This window comes from Bemisia tabaci, chromosome 7, assembly GCF_918797505.1.
Source record: "Bemisia tabaci chromosome 7, PGI_BMITA_v3".
NCBI lineage: Eukaryota > Metazoa > Arthropoda > Insecta > Hemiptera > Aleyrodidae > Bemisia > Bemisia tabaci.
This window is the reverse complement of record NC_092799.1, coordinates 13,635,170-13,660,652: the sequence shown is the minus strand read 5'-3', so window position 1 is coordinate 13,660,652 and position 25,483 is coordinate 13,635,170. Positions and strand designations below refer to the sequence as shown.

Genomic DNA, 25,483 nt, shown 5'->3' with positions numbered 1-25,483 from the left:
CATACAACTGTGATTTTCAGTCTGATCATTGATGCAACTATATGCATATATTTGTCATTAAATTTGCAATTTTTGTTTATTTTATAAAGTATATATTGTTCAGTGCTTGCATCTATTTTCACGACGATTCAATTTTATCTTCAGTGATGGTCATAATTAAAAAATATGTAAATTTGTAAATGTTCCTGTAGCTTGCTTAATTGTGTTTGAAGTCATAATGAAGAAAGATTAACTTTTCTGAAGAAAAGAAACTTGGTCTTGAATATAAATGTGTACAGATGTATCTTAATTGCTCGTAATTGTCTCTTCCATTTTATTAAACTGTGTCTATATCAGATACTTAATTTATGAACTGATTTTTATGAACATTGTGCACAGGTTTATCATTTTGATTCGTGCATTTCATTGAAGTATCTCTGCTGGCAGATATACTTCAAGCATAAAATCAAATTTCTGTCACGTTACTTTTAGCTATAAAAAATTAGTGACCCATTCATTTCCGATATGGAATGTGAATTTTTGTTAATATTGCTTAACACTTTATTTCTAACATTTCTCTCATACAGATGTATTATTGTTCTTGCATTCTGTACCTACCTGCAATTAATTTAATTTTTTTGTTGTGTTTTTTCCTCTAAATTGTGAAAAATCTTAAAATTGTATTGTGATGTTCAGCTGAGTACGCTCATCGGTGCAGTGAGTCCCTCATTGTGCCACATTTATAGCTTCCTAAACTAATATATTTTTACTGTATTATAGATTTTTTAAGTTAAATTAATACTAATAATAAACCCTCTCCTCTCCAAAAGAAAATTCAGTGGTTCCTCTTTCTTACATTCCTGTGGATAAAACCAATGCATACTTGCAAAGTAATTAATTCATCAACTCCTCTGAATCATATTATGATTATGCCAGGTTCAAATTATCTAACTCAAATTGTTTACTGAAACGAATATGCCATTCTAACAAAATACAACAATGCCTTTCAAAGTCCAACTTTCCAAATTTAGCGATAGAAATGAATTCTGCTCCAAAGTATTGTTCTTGTTACCATTTCAAATTTCCCACTCATTTTATAAGAACATGCTCTGGAAGAGAATTCATCACTCGCTAAGTTTGGAAAGTTGGAATGAGTGGGGAAAACAAGATCATTAATTTGAATTTGGCGGGCGAATCAAGCCAGGGAACCTGAGCTCGTGTCACGAGCGCACTCTACTGGCCTATGGTGCAACTACTTGTAAATTTAGTTCAAAAAACCGCTACAAGATCGCTGTGCTGTCAGCCGTTCTCCTCACAATCGAACACAGATTTTAACACGGGGCCTTATGGGACTGAGTCATCCTAATACGTTAGTATATATTCATCCATGGAGTGAGCCTTTTGTTTTGTTATCAGCTATCAGCATCAGCAAGCTGTGAAAAAGTGATCAAAATTCTTTTATCCATCAGTTAATTTTGTTATCTTGCGTCTCATCGAAGACCATTGTAGAAATTTAATAGAGTGAACATGATTAAAAACCTTGGTAACCTACGTTTCCAAAATTGTGAGGATGTTAAGTTTTAAGTCACTTACATAGAATGCCCGTTACATAATTTTTACTTAGTTCCTTTGCCGGTTTATCGAACAGTTGTAGCGATGGATTTGTCCAAGGTAATCTTATTTCCCATGTTTCTTCTTCCAGGATATTACGATTTTAATTCAAATTAAGCTCCTAATCTCTTAGCACCTCTACCTAACCTAACGATGACCACTCAACACATTACGTAAAGCACTTGTTGCTTATCCGAACGATCTGTAAACCTTCGGTCCTTTGAAGGCTTTTAGGTTTAAAACATCGGAAGGTTTTTTGGATTTGGTTTTCCCTAATGCCAACCACTCATTTACAGTGTCGGAATGAAATGGATAATATTTGATGATGATGGACAATTCCGATGAACCTCTGAATCTGCTTTTCTACAACTTTTAATAATACTGTTTTTTTTTTACTGTAGGCTCCTCCTATTTGCCAGAAAAGAACACTTGCGTTTGTCAACCATTTCATCATTACAACAGTATCATTTTTGAACAAGTTATTGATCTCATGTGAGAGTAAACTGCAGAAATTGGACGAGCGGATGCAGAAACTGGAGGCCTCGTTATGTATCCTCGAAGCAAAGGTATGTTTGCCAATATTTTCACCTTTTTTTCAAGTAGGTATTAGCATACTGTGCAGTGTTATTTTGTTCAATTTTGACGGATGTAGTTTTGTCGAGACTAACAAAGGTGTCTCCAACATAATTGAGTCTCATCAGGCTAGTCTAAATCTAGCTGGCTCAAACCTAGATTGTCAGGAGCGCAAGGAGTAAAGGGGCTCGTGCACTCGGATGTATTTGCCTAGATACATATTTTAGTAAGATTGCTAAAAAAGAATCTATTAAACGACTTATAGCCCGCCTAATCATGATATTTTTTGCATTGAAAAATGTTTGTAAATGTTCTCTTATTTTTTATTTTCATGAGTAGTTAAGCTCAATACCAGGTCTTGAAGTGGAAGCAAGTACTGTAACAGAAACTCAGACAGAAAAACCAGCACCAAAGGAAGAGCCTGAAATCGAAGAGACTCCAGTATTGAGTATTGAGGTAAATAACAACAGGTCATGAATGTGCTCATCATCTTACAAAGTTTTTACTGCTCATATTGCTGATCTTTGATAAAAGTAAAATCAAGGTCATAAAATCTCTTGTCGTTACTGTGGCTTTCAATCAAATGAAGCACCTCCCTGCTCAACTCTCTATTCTTGAATGCTTGGACAACTTCAAATAAAAGAATTCTGGATTTTGTTTCAAATAAACTTGGATATCTTTTTAATCTGTTTACGCAGATACCATAACTATTATCAGTGCAAGCTGTTGAAAAGTGTAAATCATGTGAAAAAGGTTCCATCAACTATCTGTCATGAAGCCTTGTAGTCATAGAGAAAATACTATAGGTGGTGGCAAGCGAATCCATGTACATCTTTACGCCACAACTAGTAAGTTCAGGTTCAATGAAGATCATGATAAAGTTGCATCATGTGAAAATACTGTATTACTTACTGTGCAATGACTGGTTTCTGATTACTTCCTAAAGTAAAATTCCTCGGCCATGGGGTATTTCAAAATAAAACTTTACAATGCCCGATTAACAATCAGATGATTTCTGTCCCTTAACTATACTTGGTTTTGCAGAGTAAAAAAAAATGGAAAGGCAAAATATTGATGAAAATATAAAATTTCAAATAACTGTACGTTAATTCAGAACAGTCTCTTAACTTCAGGTTGATTTGACTCGCCACTTCTCACTGATTTGTCATTATTTTATCCTTTTCCTATTTTCAGATCGAAACTCCAGCTGACTCAAAGGGAGAGGGGACGCCAAATGTTCCGTCAGATGTTCCCGAAGATGTTGCCCCAAAAGAGGAGAATCCATTACTTGCCAAGTATAAAAAAATGGTTTATTTTGGTGTCCCTGTGCCAGCGGTCAAGCTAAAAATGCAGCAAGAAGGGGTTGATCCTGCTCTCTTAGATAAATAATTCAACTCTGTAAAGGACAGAGAGGTCTTGAGTTTTGAAGACTGCTGTTATGTTTATATTTTCAGTCAGGCTGTGATATTTTTTAGTATTTCTATCAGAAGTTAAATTTATTCTCTTTTCTGCTGGATTTTTCAACCAGCTCCTACTTTAACTAAGATAATGTGTGATTAGAGAGGCAATAGTTATGTTAAGAGAATACATAACAGCCTTAAATTGTTGCCCTAAAAATTAGACTTGAAATTATTTTGTAAGACTAAAGTAAATTTTTGAATAATAAAACTGTACCTTCATTTCGAATTTAATGAATTTTATTATTTATATATACTTTTGATAAACCTTTTGTTGCATTGATGTGATTTCACTTGTCTATCATCAACATAGAAGATGAAGAATGACAAAAAAAATCAGTCATGCTTGAACGGCTTGCTTCGAAAACTGCTCAACTCAATTGCGACATTTCTGCTTTTCTTTTTACCTTTTGCAAGAAATAACAACCATATATTCTATCCTTTAAGAAATATTATGATATCACTAAATGTTACTTTAAGTTTTCTTTTTACAAAAGAAAATAAAAGATAGAACCGAAAAATGACGAAGTTGAGCAGTATTCAAAGCAAGCTATTCCTTTCATATTAACATGATTTATCTCCACTCCCACCCTGTTGTCTGAGAGAAAAAATATAAAAAGATTGAGGAATACTTGAAGTAGGAGAGAGAAGTCACTGAGTCGAAAAAGATATTCTTTTTAATTAATCAATTTACACTATCATTAGATAATAATATTAATATTTAACAGATACAACACGATAGTTTGTATAACAGAGTCTCGAATTATTCACAACTGTCACTGCAAGAAATTAGTCAGCTAGGCTAGCGAAGAAAAAGTCTTGATTGTTTAAATACTTGAAAAGTATTGAACGATAAAAAATAAACAACTTTCAACATGAAACTTAAGCGAGTACTTAATCAGTAGACAAAAAGAAATAAAACTAAAATGAAATAATGTACAGAATATTACAAATAATATTTCACAGGATAAGGGGGAGGATTAGAGGGGGGGAGGGGTGGGGGTCACAGTCAGCATAAATTGGAGCATTAACAAAATAGGTTCGACCAATTTATTCTATTCATTGGAAAATAAATATTCTACAAACGAAACAAGATAAATCTTACTCGCAATGATTTCGTGACAAGTATCGCTACCGCGACTACGCTAACGTATAATAAGAATATTTGAATGCACATTGGATGTGGGAGTGTATCCTCTATTTTCCACAGTCGTTGAGGCCTGAAACAAGAGAGTAAACACAAAAAATTAAAATTACATTTAGGTTTACACAAAAAAATTAATAGTCAATTTTGGCACTGGTCCTCAAAAATGTTAAACCATACCTGAGAAAAGTATTGCACAAGCTTAAGACAAGAAACTAATCCATTAAATGTAGAAAAGTTATTTTTCTAAAACGGATAGTGAGAAATTTAGACTTGAGAGACTGCTTACCATATTTAGATGAATCCAAAGTTTTTGCTCTTGATAGCTATCATTAACTTCTGTCTCAAAATCGACCGAGAGCTGTAGAGGGGGATGTAAAGGCGAGAAATGCAAGTGTTGGCAGAAGGAAGGTATGAGTCATCCGGTGGTCTCACAGTGACACTGGGCATTTGCTGGAAACCATCTTCGCTAGCGGGTAGAGCTGGCGATCCAGTCCAGAAGTAAACCTGGTGTGAAACAGAGATTATTGAATATCATTAGAGGTACGAAAGGCATTCAGTCGTGTTTATTATCATTATGGTGATGACGTGTTGGGTAATTAATTCAGATATTTTTAAGGATATTATACAACCACGAAAAACGAGTATAAAGTTTAACATTGGACTTGCAACACCAAGAAAGGCTTTCTAAAACACCTTTCCCACCATGGATGTTATTCAAGGACTAAACCCCACAGCCAAAATTCATGGTCTATGCAGCCTTTGTGAATGCACTGACCATGGATTGAGGCAAAGAGAGCATGTTTCTGAAAGTACACTTGCAGCAGGAGGAATATTTCCGGATGCTATCTTGGTGATGCCCTTTTAAATAGGAGCTTGTTTTACAATTATTCTAGTTTCATCACTGAAACTTTAAAACTGAGAAAATGTTAGTTACACCAGTAAATTTCTACTTCTTGCAGTAATAGAAAAGTTATAGGATACTTATGATAAAAGATCAGAGTAATAGGGTGATGAGCTACGCCGAAACTTACCAAGTCCATTCTTTCTACCGGAGTCATTTTTTCAACTATGGACCACAACCATCTCTTTAATTTGAGCAGTCTTGGGCTAGGTTCGTGAGGATTGGGACTAGATTCATCTATGAAGTTAGTATAAGATATCAATACGGATACATTGAAGTCTCCGACACCATTTAGTAATAGTCTGAAGTCTTCTGGTGTTAGTCCATCCAAGGCAGAGGGTGGCAGAACATCGAACACACCTTGTCTAATAGCCTGCAGGAAAAAAAGAAAAGAAAATGATAAATGAAAAAATATCTTTCAACAACAGGTGACATTACATGAAGTTGTTGCATAAAATGAAGTAGTTGGAGGACATAGAAATCAACAGCTACAGTTTTGTTATCATAATTTATCAGTGATTAAAAGCTTTGAATACAATTTTAGAAAAAAAATTTTAAATTTTTGCAAGAGTCATTTGACAAAATCTGTACACAAAATTTCTGAGACAGCTTTTTGCTGTCAAACTAACACAATTTTAATTTGTTGAAATAAGCTGCACCTTGGGAGTGCACTTGAATAATTTGAATATTTTATAACTTACATTGATATCAAGTTAACTGTTCTGCAATTTTGAGAGATTAAGAGTGTTCAGAAAAATTGAAAAAGAGAGGATTGCACTTACATCGATTGCTTTACTTTGGGCTTTCACCATCCTATATTCTGCATATTTGCGAACATAGTCATAGACATTGGAAGCTGTCACTTCAATATCACGTCCACCTGGGACTAATTCTAGAAAACCACCGCCTTCTTCCGCACTCAAATCCACACTGAAATAGATGAGAAGATTGGAATTAATTCACAGCATAAGATTTGTTTAAAATGCTTTAGTTTTTCTGAAAACCAACCCTGATTTTTATTAAGGTACACTCTACTACAGGTATGGACAAACAGGGTGCCGAAGTGGCACTGAGAGTATAAGCCATCGAGTGACGTCGCAAGTCATACGGTCTTTGCCGCGTAGTTCAAAATGAGGTTCTGGCAGATCTGGGAGCTTCAATAAGCTATCAGATGGATTTAAAAAATTGATAAAACTCAAAATAACAAAAAACTTAACTAGGAGCACAGAAAAATAACACAAAATTGATGAGACCCACTCTCAGAACAGAAAGTAAATAAGTTTTCAATATGGCGTCGCAGTCGTACCATTGGGCGCTGTCAAATCTACACGTTTCGGCGACTTTCTAAAATTCCATTTGTCCATACCTGTAATAGAGTGTACCTTGGATTTTTATGGATGAAAGTGTCAGAAAAGTTCCCCAGATTGAAAATATGAAAACTTCAAAGTCGTCAGTGGAGCTTTTCTTTAATTTGTCAAATTTTCTCAAGGTTAAATGGCATCAGCGGCCAATGTGAAATCATCAAAACCAACCATTTTCTGGTCAACTTAGGTACCAAGTTGAATATGCTAGTCCTTGAAATTTAGAAAGGCATCCTCAAAAGTAGAGTTGGGCCGGGTATCCGGCGATTATCCGGATTGCCGGATTATCCGGCCGGATACCGGATATCCGGCTCCGGCCGGATACGATTTTCGCGAGTATCCGGATCCGGCCGGATAATCGCGCTATCCGGTTTTTGGACCCGCCGAATAGTGCTTTTTTGGCCCTGAAAATTTCGATAAATTTTTGGTGGTATTCTTTCTTTTTTCTTCCCTATCAATACAATTTTCTGAATTTTTTCCTGAAACTTTTGACTTTTTTTCAGTCATGGTAATTGTTCGACCTTTATTACCGGAATAACGCACATGTTCTGCTAATTGACGCGATCGCAACGTAAATTCCTTTAGTCCGCGACCCGCGTGTTTCACTATGGAACGCCGTTAGTGTCAAAACCCTTTTCTTGCGCGCGCGGAATTTTTTTTGGCGCGCGGAATATTTTTCCGGCGCGCGGAAAGAAAAAACCCGTTTTCGATGAAAATCTCTGAATTTCCGGATTCCGCGCCGGTTTTTCGATATATTTGCGCCGTTTGTGTCAAAACTATTTTTGTCGGCGCGCCGCTTCAAATCTGTTCCGCGCGCGGAATTTTCGATATATCGATTCCTGCTCGCCGTTTGTGTCAAAACTATTTTTTCCGGCGCGACGCTCCAAATCTGTTCCGCGCGCAGAATTTTCGATATATCGATTCCTGCTCGCCGATCGTGTCAAAACTGTTTTTTCCGGCGCTGCACCAGAAAATAATTCCGCGCGCCACTTTTCCGATATATCGATTTTTCTGCGCGCGGAGAATACATATTCTCCGCGCGGCGCGGAACAGATTTGGAGCGTCGCGCCGGAAAAAATAGTTTTGACACAAACGGCGAGCAGGAATCGATATATCGAAAATTCCGCGCGCGGAACAGATTTGAAGCGGCGCGCCGACAAAAATAGTTTTGACACAAACGGCGCAAATATATCGAAAACCGGCGCGGAATCCGGAAATTCAGAGATTTTCATCGAAAACTGGTTTTTTCTTTCCGCGCGCCGGAAAAATATTCCGCGCGCCAGAAAAAATTCCGCGCGCGCAAGAAAAGGGTTTTGACACTAACGGCGTTCCATAGTTTCACTTTCATAGATGCAGGTGGAAATTCAAGGCCCGAATTTTGTTAGCTACGACCGATCGTGAGTCGAGTAAACTTAACCTCAAAAATCGCGACATTTTTCGCGCGAAAAAAGCACTATCCGGATCCGGTACTATCCGGATCCGGCCGGATACTTTTTTGAATTATCCGGTATCCGGATCCGGCCGGATACAAAAAACCGATATCCGGATCCGGTTCCGGTGACGCGAAAATTCCATTTCGGCCCAACTCTACTCAAAAGTTTGGAACTAACCCCAAAAAATTGCATCCCTGCCATGTGGTGTTGCAAAGATACGCACTCTATACTAATGCAACTGATGGGGGCAACAAAGATTTTCAGTTGCGATTATAACCAAAAATCTTTAATAGACCGACAATTTTACACTTCATAAATAATTTCAAGTCATTCTTCATTAAAGCATGCACCGTTGCAATATTTTCGTTTTCTGAAATTGCAAAATTTGGCTAGGAAAAGTCTATTTTCTGACTTGATTGAGCTTGTCCAGGCTTGTTCAATTACAACATCGGATGACTTATTCTTGACTTTAATTCACCAGTCGGAAATTCTGAAGCACAGAAGCAAAATATCACCCCAAAAAAGTTATAAATACTCAGAAAACGGAAATTCCAGTACCTGAAATTAAGTTCTAATGCAGAGAAAAGACAGTTAGCATCCTTCGATTCAGCATCTACTACTAGTTGTCGCAAACCTTCATACATGATAGGATCGAAAAATGCTAAGTCGTGGAATCTGACGGGTCGACCAAGGATGCACTTGATTACGTGCCGATTCAAGAACATTGGACACAGTTCATTTTGAAGTAGACACAGACCCAATAATCTGTAACATAAAAACAAAGACGTAAATTAGAAGATGGTAAAGTAAGAAAAACCAAAATCTGAATAGATGAAATTCGCCACGTCACAGTAAAGAACTGGCTTCTGAAAAAGAATTACGTACTTTAACACTGCAAGACTTCTCTTAGACCTATTGAGAGTCACTCTATTCAACACGGTCATCTTAAAGTGTTTTTGTTGGGGTAAGTTCAGGCATTACGTCCAGTTTGAGGAGCTGATTTTAAGATCGATGATTTTTAAGAAATTAGCCAATGCACAATCGAGATTAATCAAAGGAGCAAAGAGTTTCTTAGAGCAAAAGTCAGAAGTAATCTTAGCTTCAAAATTTCTTTCTTCTACAAAAGTGCTACAAGTTGGCATTAAGCTAATACCATTTCAAAACCAGCATGCATTCCTATTTTCTCTCATTTCTTGCTTTACAAATTAAAACAAATGGGGGAAAAAACCATTTAAGTTGAATAACTTTTCTATCAGCTCACATCAAATAAAAGCCAGAGCTTGCGGCCTCAAGCACTTTCAACACCCTCAATCAGGATGTCAAAAAAAGTTTGGGAGGATTACTCATTTCTCAGGTCATACTGACTAGTGAGCCTATGACACTTACAGCAAATACTACTATCATGAAGAAGTACCATGGTATCACTTGAGCTCTGAAATTTGAATACATGAGAAAATTTGATATTTACCTGCCCGTGTTGCGGAAAGCACTAAGACGTTCAAATGTTGCTTTGCCTTGTCTAGGCGAATAGAACCCTGTTTTGCCAGGACAATAGAATAAGGGTGCATTATCCTCACCGGCATCATCGGTAGTCTCTAATTCTGAAAGAAAATTTACAAGAGTTCACGAATAAGTATTTGATCAAAATGTCATGCTTTAGTCAATATTGGTACAATGAAAAGAAAAATTTTCTGAACTTGAAACGTTCAGTCCACTTATAAAAAACTCATTTCCTTTCTTACATCGTGTCGCACAATATGACTTCAGGCTTTGTCTGTTTTAGCACATTAAAGAAATGCTTTCAGTGAAGCTTAGGTCAGAGTAATTTGCTGTAACTTTAAATTCAAGATAGCGATCTTGCATTAATTGCTTATGGGAAACGGTAATCAATTTTTGCTCCATTAAGATCAGGTTGAGTTGGGGGAGGGGAGGGGGAATATGACCAATTCCAATATGACCAGATTTGTGAGAAGAAGCAGATTAATACGAGGTATAACAAACAGCTATGAATTGAAAAAACATACCTAAAATGGAATCTGAAGACAGCTCGTCACCATGATGCAGTAAAATGTCCATCGCATCATCAACTCTCTGTCTCAATTCATCATCAGAAGATAGCATTGTTAATACTTGTGCGGGAGACAGTTCTAAGAGCATTCCTGTGATTCTACCAGCTAACGATGGTCTCAATGCGTGGACTTTCTGATACAGTCTATCTCCGTACTGCTGCTGTTGATCGCTCAAAGAATGATTTGGCGATGCTGGCGGTGGCACCCCATTTGCAGATGCATCTGCATTGGCATTGTTGCTATTACTACCATTACTACTACTACTACTAGGTGTGAATGGTTGAGCATCAAAAGACAAAGTTCTCCTTGATTCTCTACATCGAGACCAACTGGTGCCTCCAGATCTCTGATTGGTGGACAGTCTCCTGTGCTCTCTATCTCGAGATTTTATCCTATGCAGTACAGAGTAATCGGCAGACTGAGAACCAGATGGTGTTGTTTCAATGGTTGGGAATTTTTCATTTGCTAAGAGAGCTTCAGCAATAGCAGTGTAGAAGCTTCTCGCCACACCGGAGCCTTCACCGGGCTCATCTTTGAAAGTCACTTTGACTCGATTGACAGCCAATGGCGGGGCAGAGCCTGCTGAGCGTCTTGAATGATACAAAGCGTTCAGCTCTTTGAAAGTTGTCTGAATCAGCTGGACTCGGTCGCGTTCCATCTTTTTCAGTGTGAAGTCTCTGTTTTGGATGTTCCGCAGCTTCTCCATTTCCCGACGAAATTTGGCTTCCTTCACTGGAAAACCGCCGAGTTCAGAAACCACTGATCCAGGCTCCAATCCAACATCCTCCATGAACACACGCCCAAACAAATCAAGCGAGAGTCTCCAACGTCCAAGCAGAAGATCGTGGGAAATCGATTGACCGACGAAAGTGTTGGGTTTGATGGGTATTGATGATTTACTGTTCATATATTTGGCGTTTCCTTCTTTAGAGGCATCACTAGCTGAGGCTGCAGGTTCGGAGAATGAAACAGAGGGAGAGGCTGTCTCATTGAAGGCATTGGCAAAGTTTTCTTGCGCAGGCCCTGCACGAACGATGACACTCTTGAGGACTCCTGAAGATGGAAAAGATTCCGATTGGCTACTTGTGCTAGGTGCGGCGACGATGATGGGGGCTCGCACTATGCTCGGATCTACGTCCATTGGCACCGATTTGTTAGGATCATTATCTGGCGTTGCTGTGGAAGCATCAGCAGTAGCAGGTTTCTCCATGCTTGATTTGTTTACTGAGAGATCATGCGGGCTATCCTCTGCCATCATACCTGAAAAATAGAAAAAAAGTAGAAAGAATGAAAGATAGTCACTTTAATTTTCCAAAATGACAGATATGTAGTAAGATCTCAGAAAGAAAAGTTGTAAGAGAAGTTCAGATTACAAATTCGTAAGTATGCAACCTGTTTTTAAAAAGAGGAGAGCTTCTGCATTTCTATTTTAGCGTCATTTATATACAAAAGAACTATACACGGAGTATCTCTCTTTAGTAAATCAAGGTTAAGTAAAAAAGAAAACTTCATCCACTAAAAATCCTGCATTGAGACGAACTAAGGGGGAAAAAGGTACAAACGGTGAAAAACTTGATTATACCTTTATCATCACTAATTTCATTTTCAGTCTTAGAAACGGTTTCTGTGTTAGAACTTTCAGATGCATAGCAGCTGCCCAGGCGTTTCCTGCTCGACAAACCTAGCCTTGTTGGGAGTACTTCTAGTGGATTTGCTAAACCAGGAGGGCCATCACCTAGGAGTAAAGAACACAACAACATAAGTATAATTTAATGTTCAGCAAGAGGAGTAAAATAAAGAAAAATGGAGAGGGAATTTTCTCCCTGAGGTCATAAACTGACTTTCATAAAGCGACACAGATCATAACATTTTCTTAAGGTTTTTAATTATGTTTTCTCAGTTGTATGCTGAGGCTAGCCTAGATAGGGCAGACGATGCTTTGATCTCCTTAGAGAATATTTGTATTTAAGATTGAAGGTAATTAAAAAAAAAAAAAATCATTCTGTGTACAGAAAAAGTTGATGGTGTTTCAATTTCTTTAAAAGTTGTCAAGAAGACAGTCCTATCATACATCTCATCGGCGATTGCATTGCAGGCTTGTTTATTCCCTCGTTTAACTATTGCTAAAATTGAATATTAAGGACAAGATGTGATTGATACAAATCCTGGCATTTTTAGAAAATAAAAATAAAAAAAAAAACAAAAAAAAAAACAGGATATTTGAATCATTCTTACAAAGTAATACAAATTGTGCAGTTACTTTGTTAATAGATGGGAAATGAAGAGGGATTATTTCATACCTCAATGCTACAAATAAGAGAGACACCTGGAGCTGATGACAAAATGAGTACTTAATGAGCATTGAGCTCAAACACATTAAGACAGTATTACCCATACGACGCTCAGTCTGATAAATTAGTACTAACTTGGACATAAATGGCAATGTCAACAGTTGAGACTCTCTACCTCATAAGTAGCGGAAGAATGAATATTTACTTTATCAGATTATTTTTTTAAAACGATGCAAAAAATCGTCAGAAATAAGAAAAAAAAAGGATTTTACAGGCGTTTTTCTTTTAAATGTTGACAAAATTACCTGTAACAGGCACAGTGACAGCTTGTTTAGGTGTGCCGAACAGATCTTGTTTCCTTGCATTGGGCTGCAATAAATGAGGCTGGTCTGCCAACGGAAGTGCCTCGGCCATGGGCGTGTCGAATGGGTCTGGAGGCGGGCAACCAAGACAGAGAGTGGAATCAGATCTTTGGAAGAATACATGTTTCCTGCCTCTGCCACTTGACGAGAGGGAGGACGATTGCGCCGGCGTTGAAGATACTGTTGGTGCTGTTATCAGATTCACCGTGGCTCCTAAAGCAGCCTCTTGTTCATCTAGAGTTGAATCCGTGTCCATATTCATCACCGAATGGCTCAAATCATCATCGTTTTCTTCGTTCTCGTTCTCATCCTGGGAAAGACAAGCAGAGTTAAAAATGTAAAAATTTTTATAGACATACTGGGTTGGTGGCACCAATATTTTTCAAGTTCATTTTTTGAAAATACAGAGTGAACTAAGCTCCTGAGAATTTTTTCGGATTTTTTCCAATTCCTAGATGAATAAGAGCCCTCCGTTTTGAAAATGGGGAAAATGGGATTCATTTAAAACGGAATTTTTGGTGGATGCTGATATACCTAAAAGAGGGAAAAGGGGCTTGCTGATTGGTTGAACTCATATTCAGGCATCGCCTTACTACATCAATTTGATTGGTCTGATTTTAATTAGCTTTTTCTTTCCTTAGAAATGCTGTTTTGAACTTATAAATAAATTTTGTGGAATTTTCACGAAATTTTACATTTAAATAGTTGCAAAATAATCCTGTATCCACTGTCTCATTCCAACTTAAGATATATCGGAGCTAACTTCAGTTTCGAATATATTAAGGCTTCAGAATTCATGAGAATTTGACTTGAGCAAAAACGCGGATCTTTAGGATAATACAGCAGTCAGTCCTACTTGTAAAGAGATAGATTTTCTTTGGTGGGGACATCATTGGTTTTTACATTTATAGTTTCATACAATCATGTAAAACAAACAATATTCCTTGACTCTCAGGGACTTTATAAAACTTCTTAACTTTGAGAACTTTTCTAACTTTTGCACAATCCTAGGCAGATGGCTTTACCTGCTCATTCCAAGCTTCCCCAGCAACTGGATCTTCCGTGTTCAGAGGTATGCTTGTTAGAAGGCTGTCCATTTTGTTGTGATAATAGCCTGACATAGCACGAATGTAGTAGATCAAGAGCATCCAAGACATACGCAACATGTTTCAGCGCAGATACATCTAGGACTGGGAGTGAGTCAGCATGCTCAGCATTGTGTGATCTCATTAACGACAGACAGTAGGAGAGGAATTCCCGCCTAGCAGGATTTTGTTCCACACCTAAAGTGATAAAAGAATTTTTCAGTGAGATACCTTCAAAGAAATACAAATATATTGAAATTGAAATACTATCGTTACTATATCCCTTGAATTATTCAGAAAGTTAAGGCAATTGACTGGTTCCAAAATGACAAACCTCAAAACGTCTTTATGACACATTTTACGGCCACCATTTGTTGATGTAAATGAATGATATGAATACTTGTGTTCTACACAATACAAATAAAATTTTCAATTTGGACAATTATGTGCCAAAAATGATATGTTTCCAGACTATAGTCTCATCACATTAAATATTATGGGATGAGGTAACTCAAGGCCTCGCGGAGTGTGCAAGCGGGAGGCAGAAAACGGTGATTACCTGAATTGGTGGCGTTGTTGCTACTTGAGGAGCGATGAGTGTTGGAGGAGCCTGACAGGACAGAAAAAATGCCTAGTTAAATTAATAGGGTTATTCTACTCAGAATAAAGCATGGTCTGAGCCAAGTCTACACTATGGAGGATTGAGTTGAGTACAAATATAATTTGGAAAGAGAGAATCTTAGGTCAATTTTTTGGATGAAGGAGATAAAAGTCAAAACCTTTATATCACACACTTCTACTTTCTTACTAATGCAGGATGTGTGCTTCCTTGACAATGTTTTTCTCGATACTTCTTGGCTGAGTATTAATGAGGAGATTTGTTAGTGATATTTTTTGTTTTTTTTTTTTTTTTTTTTTTGTGAGAAGAGCGAAAATTTGCTAAATCCGATCTGGACTGCTTGCTTGTTTCTCAACAACTTTTTAGCTTAATCCTTAATTTTTTGTTCATCAAGTCTTGAAAAATGTGAATACAAGCATAGATGAAATAACCTTGCAGTACAATGCTCACACTGCTTTAAAGCAACCACTCCATGGAATAGACAAAACTCAATTTATATTAGTTATAGTTAAAGTTCGTTAAAATTTGTACAATTTTAGGCTATCAGGGTGTCTACTAAAACAGCCAGGCCGAAAATCAATACTTTTACAGTACTTTTTCAGCATATTCCCAGTAAATTCAGTACCTCCTCAACAGAAAAATTCAGTACTTTTCAGTACCTCCAATGACGAAATTCGAGAAATTTCAAAAATTTGAACTTCTCGCTCAAATTGCAACAAAAATGACACAAAAATGAAAAAAATTCCGGACTTTCTTACGGAATTTCCACTCTTCTTCAGTACTTCCGGACCGTACTTAAAATATCAGTACTATTTACGGACTTTCCGGAAATTCCGGACTTGTAGACACCCTGGCTATTAACTTCCAAAATTAAGTTCTACAGTATCAGGAACTCTGAAAAACTTTTTTGGTACTCCATAAACTTTTCTTGCACCTCATAAAAGGGCAAAACTTTTTTTCTCTGTTTTCCATTACATTTAGTCTTACTGGTATGCCTTGAGGCTTTTAGCCTAAGAATGTGGAGTCTCATATGAAACATTCTTCTCGAAAATGAACCTAGCTTTACATTCAGCTTGTAAATTTAAATAGGAGTAAAGGCATTCATTGGCAGACCAATCAACAGGACCAAAGAAGGTAATGAAATGAACTTCTCAGTAAGGACAGAGAACTGCTAAACAGGCAAAAGTCTGTTCTAAAGGAGCTGTTTTATCAACAGCGGATTGCAAAATTAGGTCATTACCTGATTGATGTGCATTAGTGGTAAATGTGGCTGTGTTGTTGTTTATTGCTGATAGTGAAAGCAGCGAATTTGGATTGGAGCGCACCGCTAAGCCTGATCACAGAATTAAAAATTGGTCATATTACTTCGACAATAGAGCTTTTCAAGATCATTAGACCTCATCAATTTGGAATCGATTTAATATGCAAGAGAGAGGGCAACCAAGAAAAAAATGAACCGTGACTCTTTCCCACAAAATCTTGAAAAAAAAGGGGGAGGTTCAGATCATGAAGGAGAGATATTTCTAGGTAATGAAAATTGCGTGCTGCTCCCCGAGTACTCGGAAGTCTTGAGACTTTTTTAACTGAGAGCAGAAATATGAAACCCATCCTAAATTATAGGGACGATGGAAATTTCCATTGACAATACTGAGATGTAATTTCTGTTTCTTATTGGCCTATATTTCGTCACTGTCCAGCCAAAGCATCACAAGCGTTAATAATGACAAATTGTAATATAGATTGACTTTCGGGGATTTGGGACTTTTCTGGTTTAAAACTAACAATTCAGCTGTCAAAAGTTGTAATTATGAACTCTTCTAAAAACATCTATCGTCTAAAGTTTTATACGAATTTGCTACAGAAATAAAAAACAGTTTGTCACAAGCACCAAAATGGACACTTAATTTGACTCTATTCTTCAAATTTTATCCATATCAGATACTAACAGTGACTTTGAACATGTAAATTTTGAGTCTTGATTGAGTTCATAACAGCCGATTGGAGATTGGCACACAATTGGCGCTTTTGATACTTTGGCCGGAAGGCGACGATTCGTTCTTCCACCTTTTGGAAATTCCTGGAATAATTGACAATCAAATGGGATAGAAGATTTAAATGATGCACACACCTGATGGAGCACTGATAGAACTGGAATGGAGAGGATGGGCCGGATGACTTGGCTCAGATGAGTGAGTCAATGAGGCTCCGAATCTCAGTTGGGCTTCTGTCGAATCCATAACGGCCAACATCCAATCCCAGGTTGGCTTGAACGGCCCTTCAAGGTAGCTCTGAAAAATTTCATATTGACACGCTTAATAATTGAACAACGCATCTTAATCACTTATGACAAGGGATGGAGGGTTCCTGATAGAAAGTAAATAATAAATAAAGCTATTTTAAAGACAAATTAATGCTTCATAAAACCGATAAAAACAATTTTTGTAGGTATCTTTTTCTTCAACCGTCGAGACTCAAATGGAAACCATTGAGGACATCAATACTGGCATCAATTTCAAAGTTTGGAGTTTTGGTCAAATTCATTTGTATTTGATAGATTTTGAAGAATTGTGTGAAAAATTGATTCTGATGTAGATCAGTCTAAAAAATAAATGAATTCAATTTGTTTCTCGATAAACGTCAAACAAAATCTATATCTTGAAAAACGCTGTTCAAAATATAATTGCTGGTGTACACTGGATATTTTACATTTCGCGATCTATAAAATGAAAACTGATGGTTTAGGGGCTGAATTAAGCGAATGAGCGACTCCATCTATTGTTTGAGGGTTGACTGGCTCTAACAAACCAGGGTTGTTTGAATTAATCCCCTAAAACTACTTTCAACACTTGAAAAATAGTTAAGCCGGTCATTAACTCTATTCTTCAACTCACGCTCTTGGGGGCATGGACTATGAATAAACCACTAAGTTTTCTCAGTAAATTTAGACTTAGATAATTCTACGAGAGAGAAAAAAGGATAAAATTCAGGATTGAAGCTGTCTGAGCCAAAACTTACAGTTTTCTGACTTCTTTACTAAGAAGAGTCAAACTTCCCTGGTATTTCCTGCTAAATAAATTCTTATCATCTCGTGGTCTTCAAGGACACTGTATTTCGAAATATTTAACTCCCAACTTTCTGTTCGGAGAATAAAATCTAAGATAATATATTCTAAGTTAAGGATGTACACTTACTTGCAGGTGGCACAGATCTTGCATGTTTGTTTCCAGCAAGACTGGCAAGGATGGGGCCAAAGTGGAATAATCATGGATGAGGACAAGGAGATCTGTGATCTGCCGTACGACAATACCAAACGCCCTCGCAAGACAGCTGGCTGTGGTTGCCATGGTGATCGGTTCGTGAGTGGATGTTGTGACGGCTGACGTTGCCGTGTTGGCTCTCCTCAGGGTCGTTGGATCGATCAAAACGACGGACTGTCCAGAGCTCACCCGGAAACCGGCAGAACGCGACACTGAGTCTCGCGTTCTGATTGCCCACTGCATTGACTGCGGAGCCAAGTTGGAACGCTGTCCAGTTCCGTTGCTGGTGCTCCTTCTTTCTAACTGCTCGTCAGGAAGTACCAACTCATCATTATCCATGTCATCGGTTTCTCCTGTTTCACTTTCTTCATCTTCTTGTTGAGTTGATTCACCAGAGTCATCCTCTGAAAATTTTCGAGATACATAATTAATGAAAGAGACAGAAATACGCTCACCTCCTTGATTAAATAAACTCTTGGTTCTTATTGATTGTCTGTTAACAAACTACTTCAATGTTACATATATGGGCTCCAAAAATGAGTTCAATTCTATTAGAAATTCTCATTAATTTCTCAGCACTTACTTTAAAAATTTGGAAAGACCTAAGTTTGACATTGTAAACCCACTTTTTCAAAGGTATAGGTAAGAAAAAAAAATAGTAAAATTTTTTAATCTGTTGTAGACTTTAATGGCACTTGATTGTCCACACTAAATAAGTTTACACACTTTTAGAGTGCGGCAGACAATCCACCATCTTGATTCTTGTATTTACTCTCGATGCTGAACTGAAGACAACTGATCTTCCACCCCACTCTAATAGTGCGTAAACTTATTTGGGAAGGACTCTAGTATGCCTGACGTCATTAAGTTTGTGAATAGACATGAAAAAGCATATTTGAAATTATTGAGGTATAAATTTAGGTATCAATTCAAAATCGTTACCTGCATCTGAGCCAGCTGTTGCTCCAGTCTGCACGCTTCTCTGAGCGCTTCCATCTTGGTTGCTTTGGTCAGAATCTGACTCAGATTCTACCATCAAATCTTCAGTGTCGGATTCAACATCATTGCCACCACCAACTTCGTTGTTAACAGACGAGGCTGGTTCACCGTTACCATTACCGCTAGCGGCACCTCGCTCCACTGCTCCTTCTTCAGTGTCGCTCCCTTCATTTTCATTGGCCAGTGCTGCCAATGCTGAAAGAAAATCATGAGAATATTATTTTAAAAATTGTATACTATCACTGAATTTTGATACACACAATCAAATGAAAATGGACCACTAGACAAGGCACAAAATTAAGCACTCTGATACATGCCTCTCAACCAAAATTTCACGTAGAACACGATACAAGGAGCGAAAATTACTGAGACTAACTCCTTACCAAGATATTCCATGTTTCTTGACGCGTGAATTCAAACCTCCCGCTCGTGAAAACTCAAGGGTCAGCTTGAGTAAAATCGCACACTAAATGTTACCGAGGCAGTCTTTGCGATACAAAAATATAGTAGCCTCAATCATGATGCTTTGGCTCAGCTATAGTAAATTGTTTACACTTTGAACAATAAAGCGTGGGAAAGGAACAATGCTCAATTGAAAAGCCTGCCGAAACCCTTGTAAGGTGCGATTTGACTCACGTAGAGTATTGGTTTCTTGTGACCAAGCAATTCAAATTTCCCGTAACCGATGTACGATGAAAGCATTAATATCTTAATTAAAAGTTTAATTTCAGTAATTTTCGATGAGAGAATCATGTTCTACATGAAATTCTAGTTCAAAAACATGAAACAGAGTGCTTAAATTCGTACCTCGTCTAATGGCCGTTCAAATGTTAACTTTACATGATGTATATATTCCTTGCATTTTCTTACAGTTTGTTTAAAAATGTTGGCAAATGATATCAATGGTCGAAATCAATACATACTCAGGCCAAAATCTAGAGAAATGCGCAGACTGGACAAATGAACAGAATCTTACTCTATAGTATAAAATCATGAGGGTGCCGTGTCATGCTGAGGGTGTCACGCTGAGGGTGTAACGCTAATCATGTCACAAACCGGTTTCTCCTCCACTCCCCGCTCCCCTCCCGCCGCGCATGCTCACATGCTTCCCGCCGTCTCCTAACCGGGTTTTCCCTAACTCTTAATGATCTTTTAACGATCTCACGATATCAGCTTATTAGAGGCGCGAAGCGCCTCTGGGGGGTTGGACCGCGGAGCGGCCAGGGGGCGCAGCCCCCTAGTCAAACTAGAAAACAGGCAATTTCACGATACTTACAATCTTCAAAATCTTCAAATTCGACTTGACTTCTGACATGAGCGGAGGATGAAAGACCCACTGAGCTACTTATATCGGAGGAATGTCTTAGAGAACTGCCTGAATTAGGCGCCAATGGTTCGACAGAGAAAAGTTCTTCAGAGCTCTGAAAAGAATAAATCAAACAATATTTTAAATATTCAAGATTTTTAAAGAATAAACTTATCCTAATAGGCCTCCTTTAAAAGAGGCGTGAAACACTAAGGACATATTAATTATGAAATCACTGAGTCAGTTCAATGAAGGTATCTCTGCACATGAAAAATATCATTGAAAGTTTAGAAGAGTTCAATATGATTTGTGAATTGATGAAAAATTGGTACTTCTTCGTGGAATATGATTTTCAGTTGAGGGCTTCTTCTTCGCCTGTAAGAACATCTATTCTGGGTAGGTGATCGCTCTTTAACTTCTTTAAAAAGTTTCACGAGAAAAAACTCAAAGAGGGATTGGATTCACTGAAATCTTCGTTTGAGAGAGTTACAGCAGCTTTTCAAGGTTTCGAAAAGTAGAATGTAGTGTAGAAAATGAATTAAACTTACATTGATAACCTCGATCGCTGAGCTTGAAAGCGAGAAAGGAGCTGTTGGTCTCGCCACACCAAGTCTGACAGGCGCTATTAAACTGTCGGCTGTTTCCGCCAACTCTTCAACTGAGAGCCTCACCAAGGATTGGAAAACGCGTTTACACTTCACTAGGGGTGCAGACATGTTATTGATTCTGAAAAAAATAATCAAAATTAAATACAGTTTTAGACGATACTTACTGTAATTAATATTTATTAGTCAATATTTAGGTGAACGCGTTAACACAAGGTAAGTAACGGGTATAGAAAAAATAAAGGAAAATCTGTGAAATTCTGAAGTTTTTGAATATCTATCATGTACAAATTAATATCCACACTAAAATAGCTGCTTATTCTAAGAGATTTTGGATTTTAGACAGAATGTCAGAGGAGTCCTTTAAAATAACCACATATTGACGGTGGAAACGCAAAAGTAAGTAACTCAGTTGCAATGTTCTATAATCTCAGCTCCTATTTTATTGTTTAAAAGAAGACTAAACCAACATCATGGTTCAAAATTTTCAAATAATAGTTTTTTCATGGAGAAGAGAAATGACAGGGGTTTTCAAAAAACGATATTCAGTATTTTTCAATGTAAAAAATTAAGTATAACAGGAGGTCTACAATGCTGCAAACTGAGACTTGGACTCCTGCAGATTTTTGAAAACAGGCGTGAACTGAAAACATATCAACAGCAATCAACTTACCCCCTTCTTTTATCAGAGGCAGGGGCCATTTCAACGCTGAACACGACGAATATTCTGGCTACAGATCTCACAAAGCGACGAGCGACAAGGGTGGCTTCTTTCTGACGGCCAGGCACAGATGTGTTTTGCAACTCTCTGATCAACGTCGCAAGAAGGACATCTAACATATCCGCTGAACATTTCACCAGAAGACAGTGCGTAAACTTGTCCAAAAGTGCAGTGCCGTTTTGACTGTTGAGATACATATGGTCAGAATAAACGTTGGCACTTCCTGATGTTCCATTAGAGCTATTTTTCTGAGAGTTAGAGTCATCGTCTTTAATACCTAGAACAAAACAGAAAAACCAATGCTCATGAAACTCACCGTAGGACAAAATTTCTTCTATTGACAGTTTAACTTTGATATAACAACTTTTAGCGGGCCGACGCAAATCGTAGTTAGTTTAAGGTCACTGTTATACCTAGACATTGGAAAATTTTGCTTCTATTTTCCTCAATTTCGCAGTTATTTTTCCTGAATTTTGCTGTTATTTTTCCTGAATTTCGCTGTTATTTTTGCTGATTTTGCTGTTATTTTTGTAGCACTTATGGCGTTTGACAGCTCAAAATAAAGCTTTCACATGATCACATGTTAAAATTATTTGAGGTTATGTTTATGCCCCGGTTGCCGCCATTTCATTCATAAGTATTTTAATACCTTTGGCGAACATTGATAGCTAGTAGCCAATGACGACCAATGCTCAGAAGCAACTCCGTAATTTCTTATTTTGAAAAAAAGCGCGGCAAATTTCGTCTTAAACGCACACATACATAATTTCACGAAAATGTACGGATTTTGCAGACTTTTCGTGATTAGGGGGTTATAATCGGTGCTTGTCTGGTTTTCAGATTCCTAGGCACATTTTAAAAATTTTGCGGCAAATTTTCTGATGTCTAGTAATATCATGACATACTTAAAAACTTGGCTAATGCTGTTTGAACTCAACTCTTTAATGATTTGTTCCATAGCAGAATAATATCAATTCAACGTTTCTATGACATGGAACATGTTAAACACACATTGCAGAATGGCCTAATCATTATAACCTACTTTAAGATGTAAAATAAAAAAAAAAACTATTAATTGATTAGGTCATTATTTACTCTTAAGAGGTCAAAGCAAAAACACGTTTGAGACATAAGTTAAGGATTCATACCTGATAAAATCATGCTCTTGACAGCAAGCCAGTCACTTAGCAAGTGAGCAAGTGCGTTGCGGCTGAATCTAGGTGGTTCAAGGTCGTGTTCTGGCACATCTGTGTCCATCTCTGCTGCAGGCGTTTTCCTTGATCCTGTGGCAGAAGTTGAGCGCGACCTTGAAGTGCGGTACTGTCTTTGCTCTACAGTTTGACGACTTACTGTCTGAGCAAGGAATAGCAAGATATTCTCACCACTAGAAAATGATTAAAAAGTTGAGACATTAGAACTTTCACAAGGACGACACCACATATTTGAAAGAATTCACTTTGCTAAATAAAGGATTTCAGAGGCATAAAGCACTTTCCCAGATATTTATGGCTGAAATATCTATCCCAGTGAAATAAGTAGTTAAGAATATGTTTCAAAGATTTCCTAAGTACCTGTTTTAAAGCCTGTTTTTAGTTTTGTTCACTTACATCATGTTGGTGGGTACAGATGAACAGTGGGTACAGTTGGTGGGACTAACTGTCCATCACTTCCTATAATCCATCAATGTGTAAATTTGGGTACTTTTTCGGGCTTTAGTATTGATTTAATCCAAGCAAAAATTACAACATGGTCAAATACTCACCGACTATTTGGCTTCAAAACGAGGTCCGTTTCTGAACTGAGAGTGCAGAGGAGAGAGAACCTAAGATTTTGGTTGCCCTGAACTAAGGCCTTGCACTTTCCTTTTTCCCAACAATCACAGTAGGCTGTTGGCGCAGTGCGTTTTATCTTGCAGTCATGACCTCTGTGGCAGACTCGGGCACACTCTGTGCAGCAGCATAACGTTCCGATCAATCCACACGTACGGCACTCAAAAATATCCTGATAAAAATTAGAGCCAAATGAGAATTCAACAAAACAAGATACAAGGAATCCCTGGCCAAAATTAAGAATGCAAGTGTCAAATCAATGTCAGTCAAACCTATTAGTTGAAATTCTAACTTTATGTGTTTATGAAACAACTGGGTTTGTAGCCCATACAAAACAAGTAATACAAGTTCTTACAAATCCGCACCCAGTAAAGAGAGAGAATGTCATAAGCGAAAAAAAAAGGAGAGCAATTTAGTGACAAATAAACTCAGCTATCATAGAACTTGGAAAAAAGAGAGGATCTATCTTAGACGGAATTTTTGAAAATCACTAAAAAATTGATCTTTGCACTTATAAAAAGCGTTTAATGAGGGAGGGGGGGATTAGTGAATAAATTAAGATAAACCCTAATATTTCCTAAACCCCCTTCCACCCAAAACATTAGCTGGCAAAGATTCCCTTTGATAAAAGTTTAGGAGACAGAACCTTGATGATTTTTTTCCTCCCTCTCCAACACAGATGGTTGTAACCTTCAACAAAGGCCATCCTTCTTGATGGCAGCATACGTAATAGCATGGAAGAGTAACGCTTTTAGAAAGAGATGAGTACCTGGTTGATGTGAACATCTCCTGTCCACGTGAAACTGCATGTGTCATTGCAGCAGATAATGTGAAGAGGGTTCAAGTCAAGATTCGACCCAGGAGGAAAAATCATTGACTCCATGAGTTGAGACGACTCAGAGCTTAAATTATTCGCTCCAGCTTTCGATTGTTCTGACGAACTCTGCTGACGAGCTGATCCAGATGTATCCTCTTCCCCAGACCCGGAACTGGTCTTCTTGTAGTTCATTGCGACTGGCTGAGCATCTGCTCACAAGAAAAATCAATTATCAGTGACTGACATTTCAGAAAATAAAACAGGAATATGTTTCCATCACATGTTCCAGCATAGCTATAGGTGGAAAATTTGGGATGTTAGGAGGTGTTCATATATTTCCGGTTTTCTAAGTTGCTATCAACCCTCATAATATATCAAAATCAAAATATATTGAACGCTTAGTGAGAGGGATAACTAATATCTTAGTTCTTTTGCAAAGTATTTTGCTGGTATTTTCCTTTAAATCTGTTTTTGTTTGCCAATTGCCAAAGTTTGTATTTATTTCTTTTTTTGTAAGTAATAGGCTCACTTGTCTGTAGAAAAATACAAGTATCTGCTCTTCCATTCTGTCAATATTGCCACTTGAAAAAAGATTAACAGCAATAATTTCACAAAGGATAATCAATACTTGATTCTACAGAGAGTTAGCGCTAGAGCGAACTCAACATCAGCAAAAGCTCTATTTACCTTTGGCGAACCAAGCAGACAAGACACACTTTAACTTGTGTTGAGTGGTATTAGGAGAAGCAGATGGGTTACTTGTTGGTGTGGTATTGTTTCCAGATGCAAGGGATGAATAGTGCGTCAAATCATCGACAAGGGGCGGCTGCTCCTGAGCGAACGGAGTTGTAGGCTGAGACAAGACCAATGGTGGTGGCGGCATTTTGTTGACAATACGGTCTATCGTGCTGTAAATTGTTTTCGCTGCTTGATACGCACGCACGGAGAGAGCCAGCATGAACGGAGTCTGACCTTGGCTGTCTCTGGAAAATACGACAATGAAATTGTTTTATTAGAAGGTTTCAGTTAGAACTTTTGAAAGTTTATCATTCTAGGGAACA

The 25,483-nt window shown here is 37.7% G+C and overlaps 2 protein-coding genes across 2 annotated transcripts in view; one reads left to right on the top strand and one right to left on the bottom strand.

The window, feature by feature from the left end:
* Window positions 1-1,359: 1,359 nt before the first annotated feature.
* CCDC53 (Coiled-coil domain containing 53) lies at window positions 1,360-3,849 on the top strand. The gene is made up of 4 exons (XM_019048956.2): window positions 1,360-1,650; window positions 1,992-2,156; window positions 2,503-2,619; window positions 3,358-3,849. Exons 1-4 carry the CDS (start codon window positions 1,636-1,638, stop codon window positions 3,550-3,552), a joined length of 492 nt encoding a protein of 163 aa, XP_018904501.2. The 5' UTR covers window positions 1,360-1,635; the 3' UTR covers window positions 3,553-3,849.
* A 430-nt stretch (window positions 3,850-4,279) lies between these two features.
* hyd (E3 ubiquitin-protein ligase hyd) overlaps window positions 4,280-25,483 on the bottom strand; it is a 36,869-nt gene continuing 15,665 nt past the window's right edge. The window contains 23 exon segments of the mRNA XM_019048872.2: window positions 4,280-4,840; window positions 5,054-5,271; window positions 5,799-6,041; window positions 6,451-6,598; window positions 9,021-9,227; window positions 9,931-10,063; window positions 10,487-11,791; window positions 12,114-12,266; window positions 13,128-13,494; window positions 14,210-14,326; window positions 14,328-14,467; window positions 14,829-14,900; window positions 16,129-16,221; window positions 17,017-17,176; window positions 18,080-18,549; window positions 19,088-19,339; window positions 20,421-20,565; window positions 20,999-21,176; window positions 21,729-22,053; window positions 22,925-23,160; window positions 23,539-23,777; window positions 24,375-24,631; window positions 25,110-25,405. Coding sequence (XP_018904417.1) covers window positions 5,059-5,271; window positions 5,799-6,041; window positions 6,451-6,598; window positions 9,021-9,227; window positions 9,931-10,063; window positions 10,487-11,791; window positions 12,114-12,266; window positions 13,128-13,494; window positions 14,210-14,326; window positions 14,328-14,467; window positions 14,829-14,900; window positions 16,129-16,221; window positions 17,017-17,176; window positions 18,080-18,549; window positions 19,088-19,339; window positions 20,421-20,565; window positions 20,999-21,176; window positions 21,729-22,053; window positions 22,925-23,160; window positions 23,539-23,777; window positions 24,375-24,631; window positions 25,110-25,405 — 5,749 coding nt within the window. The 3' untranslated portion in view covers window positions 4,280-4,840; window positions 5,054-5,058.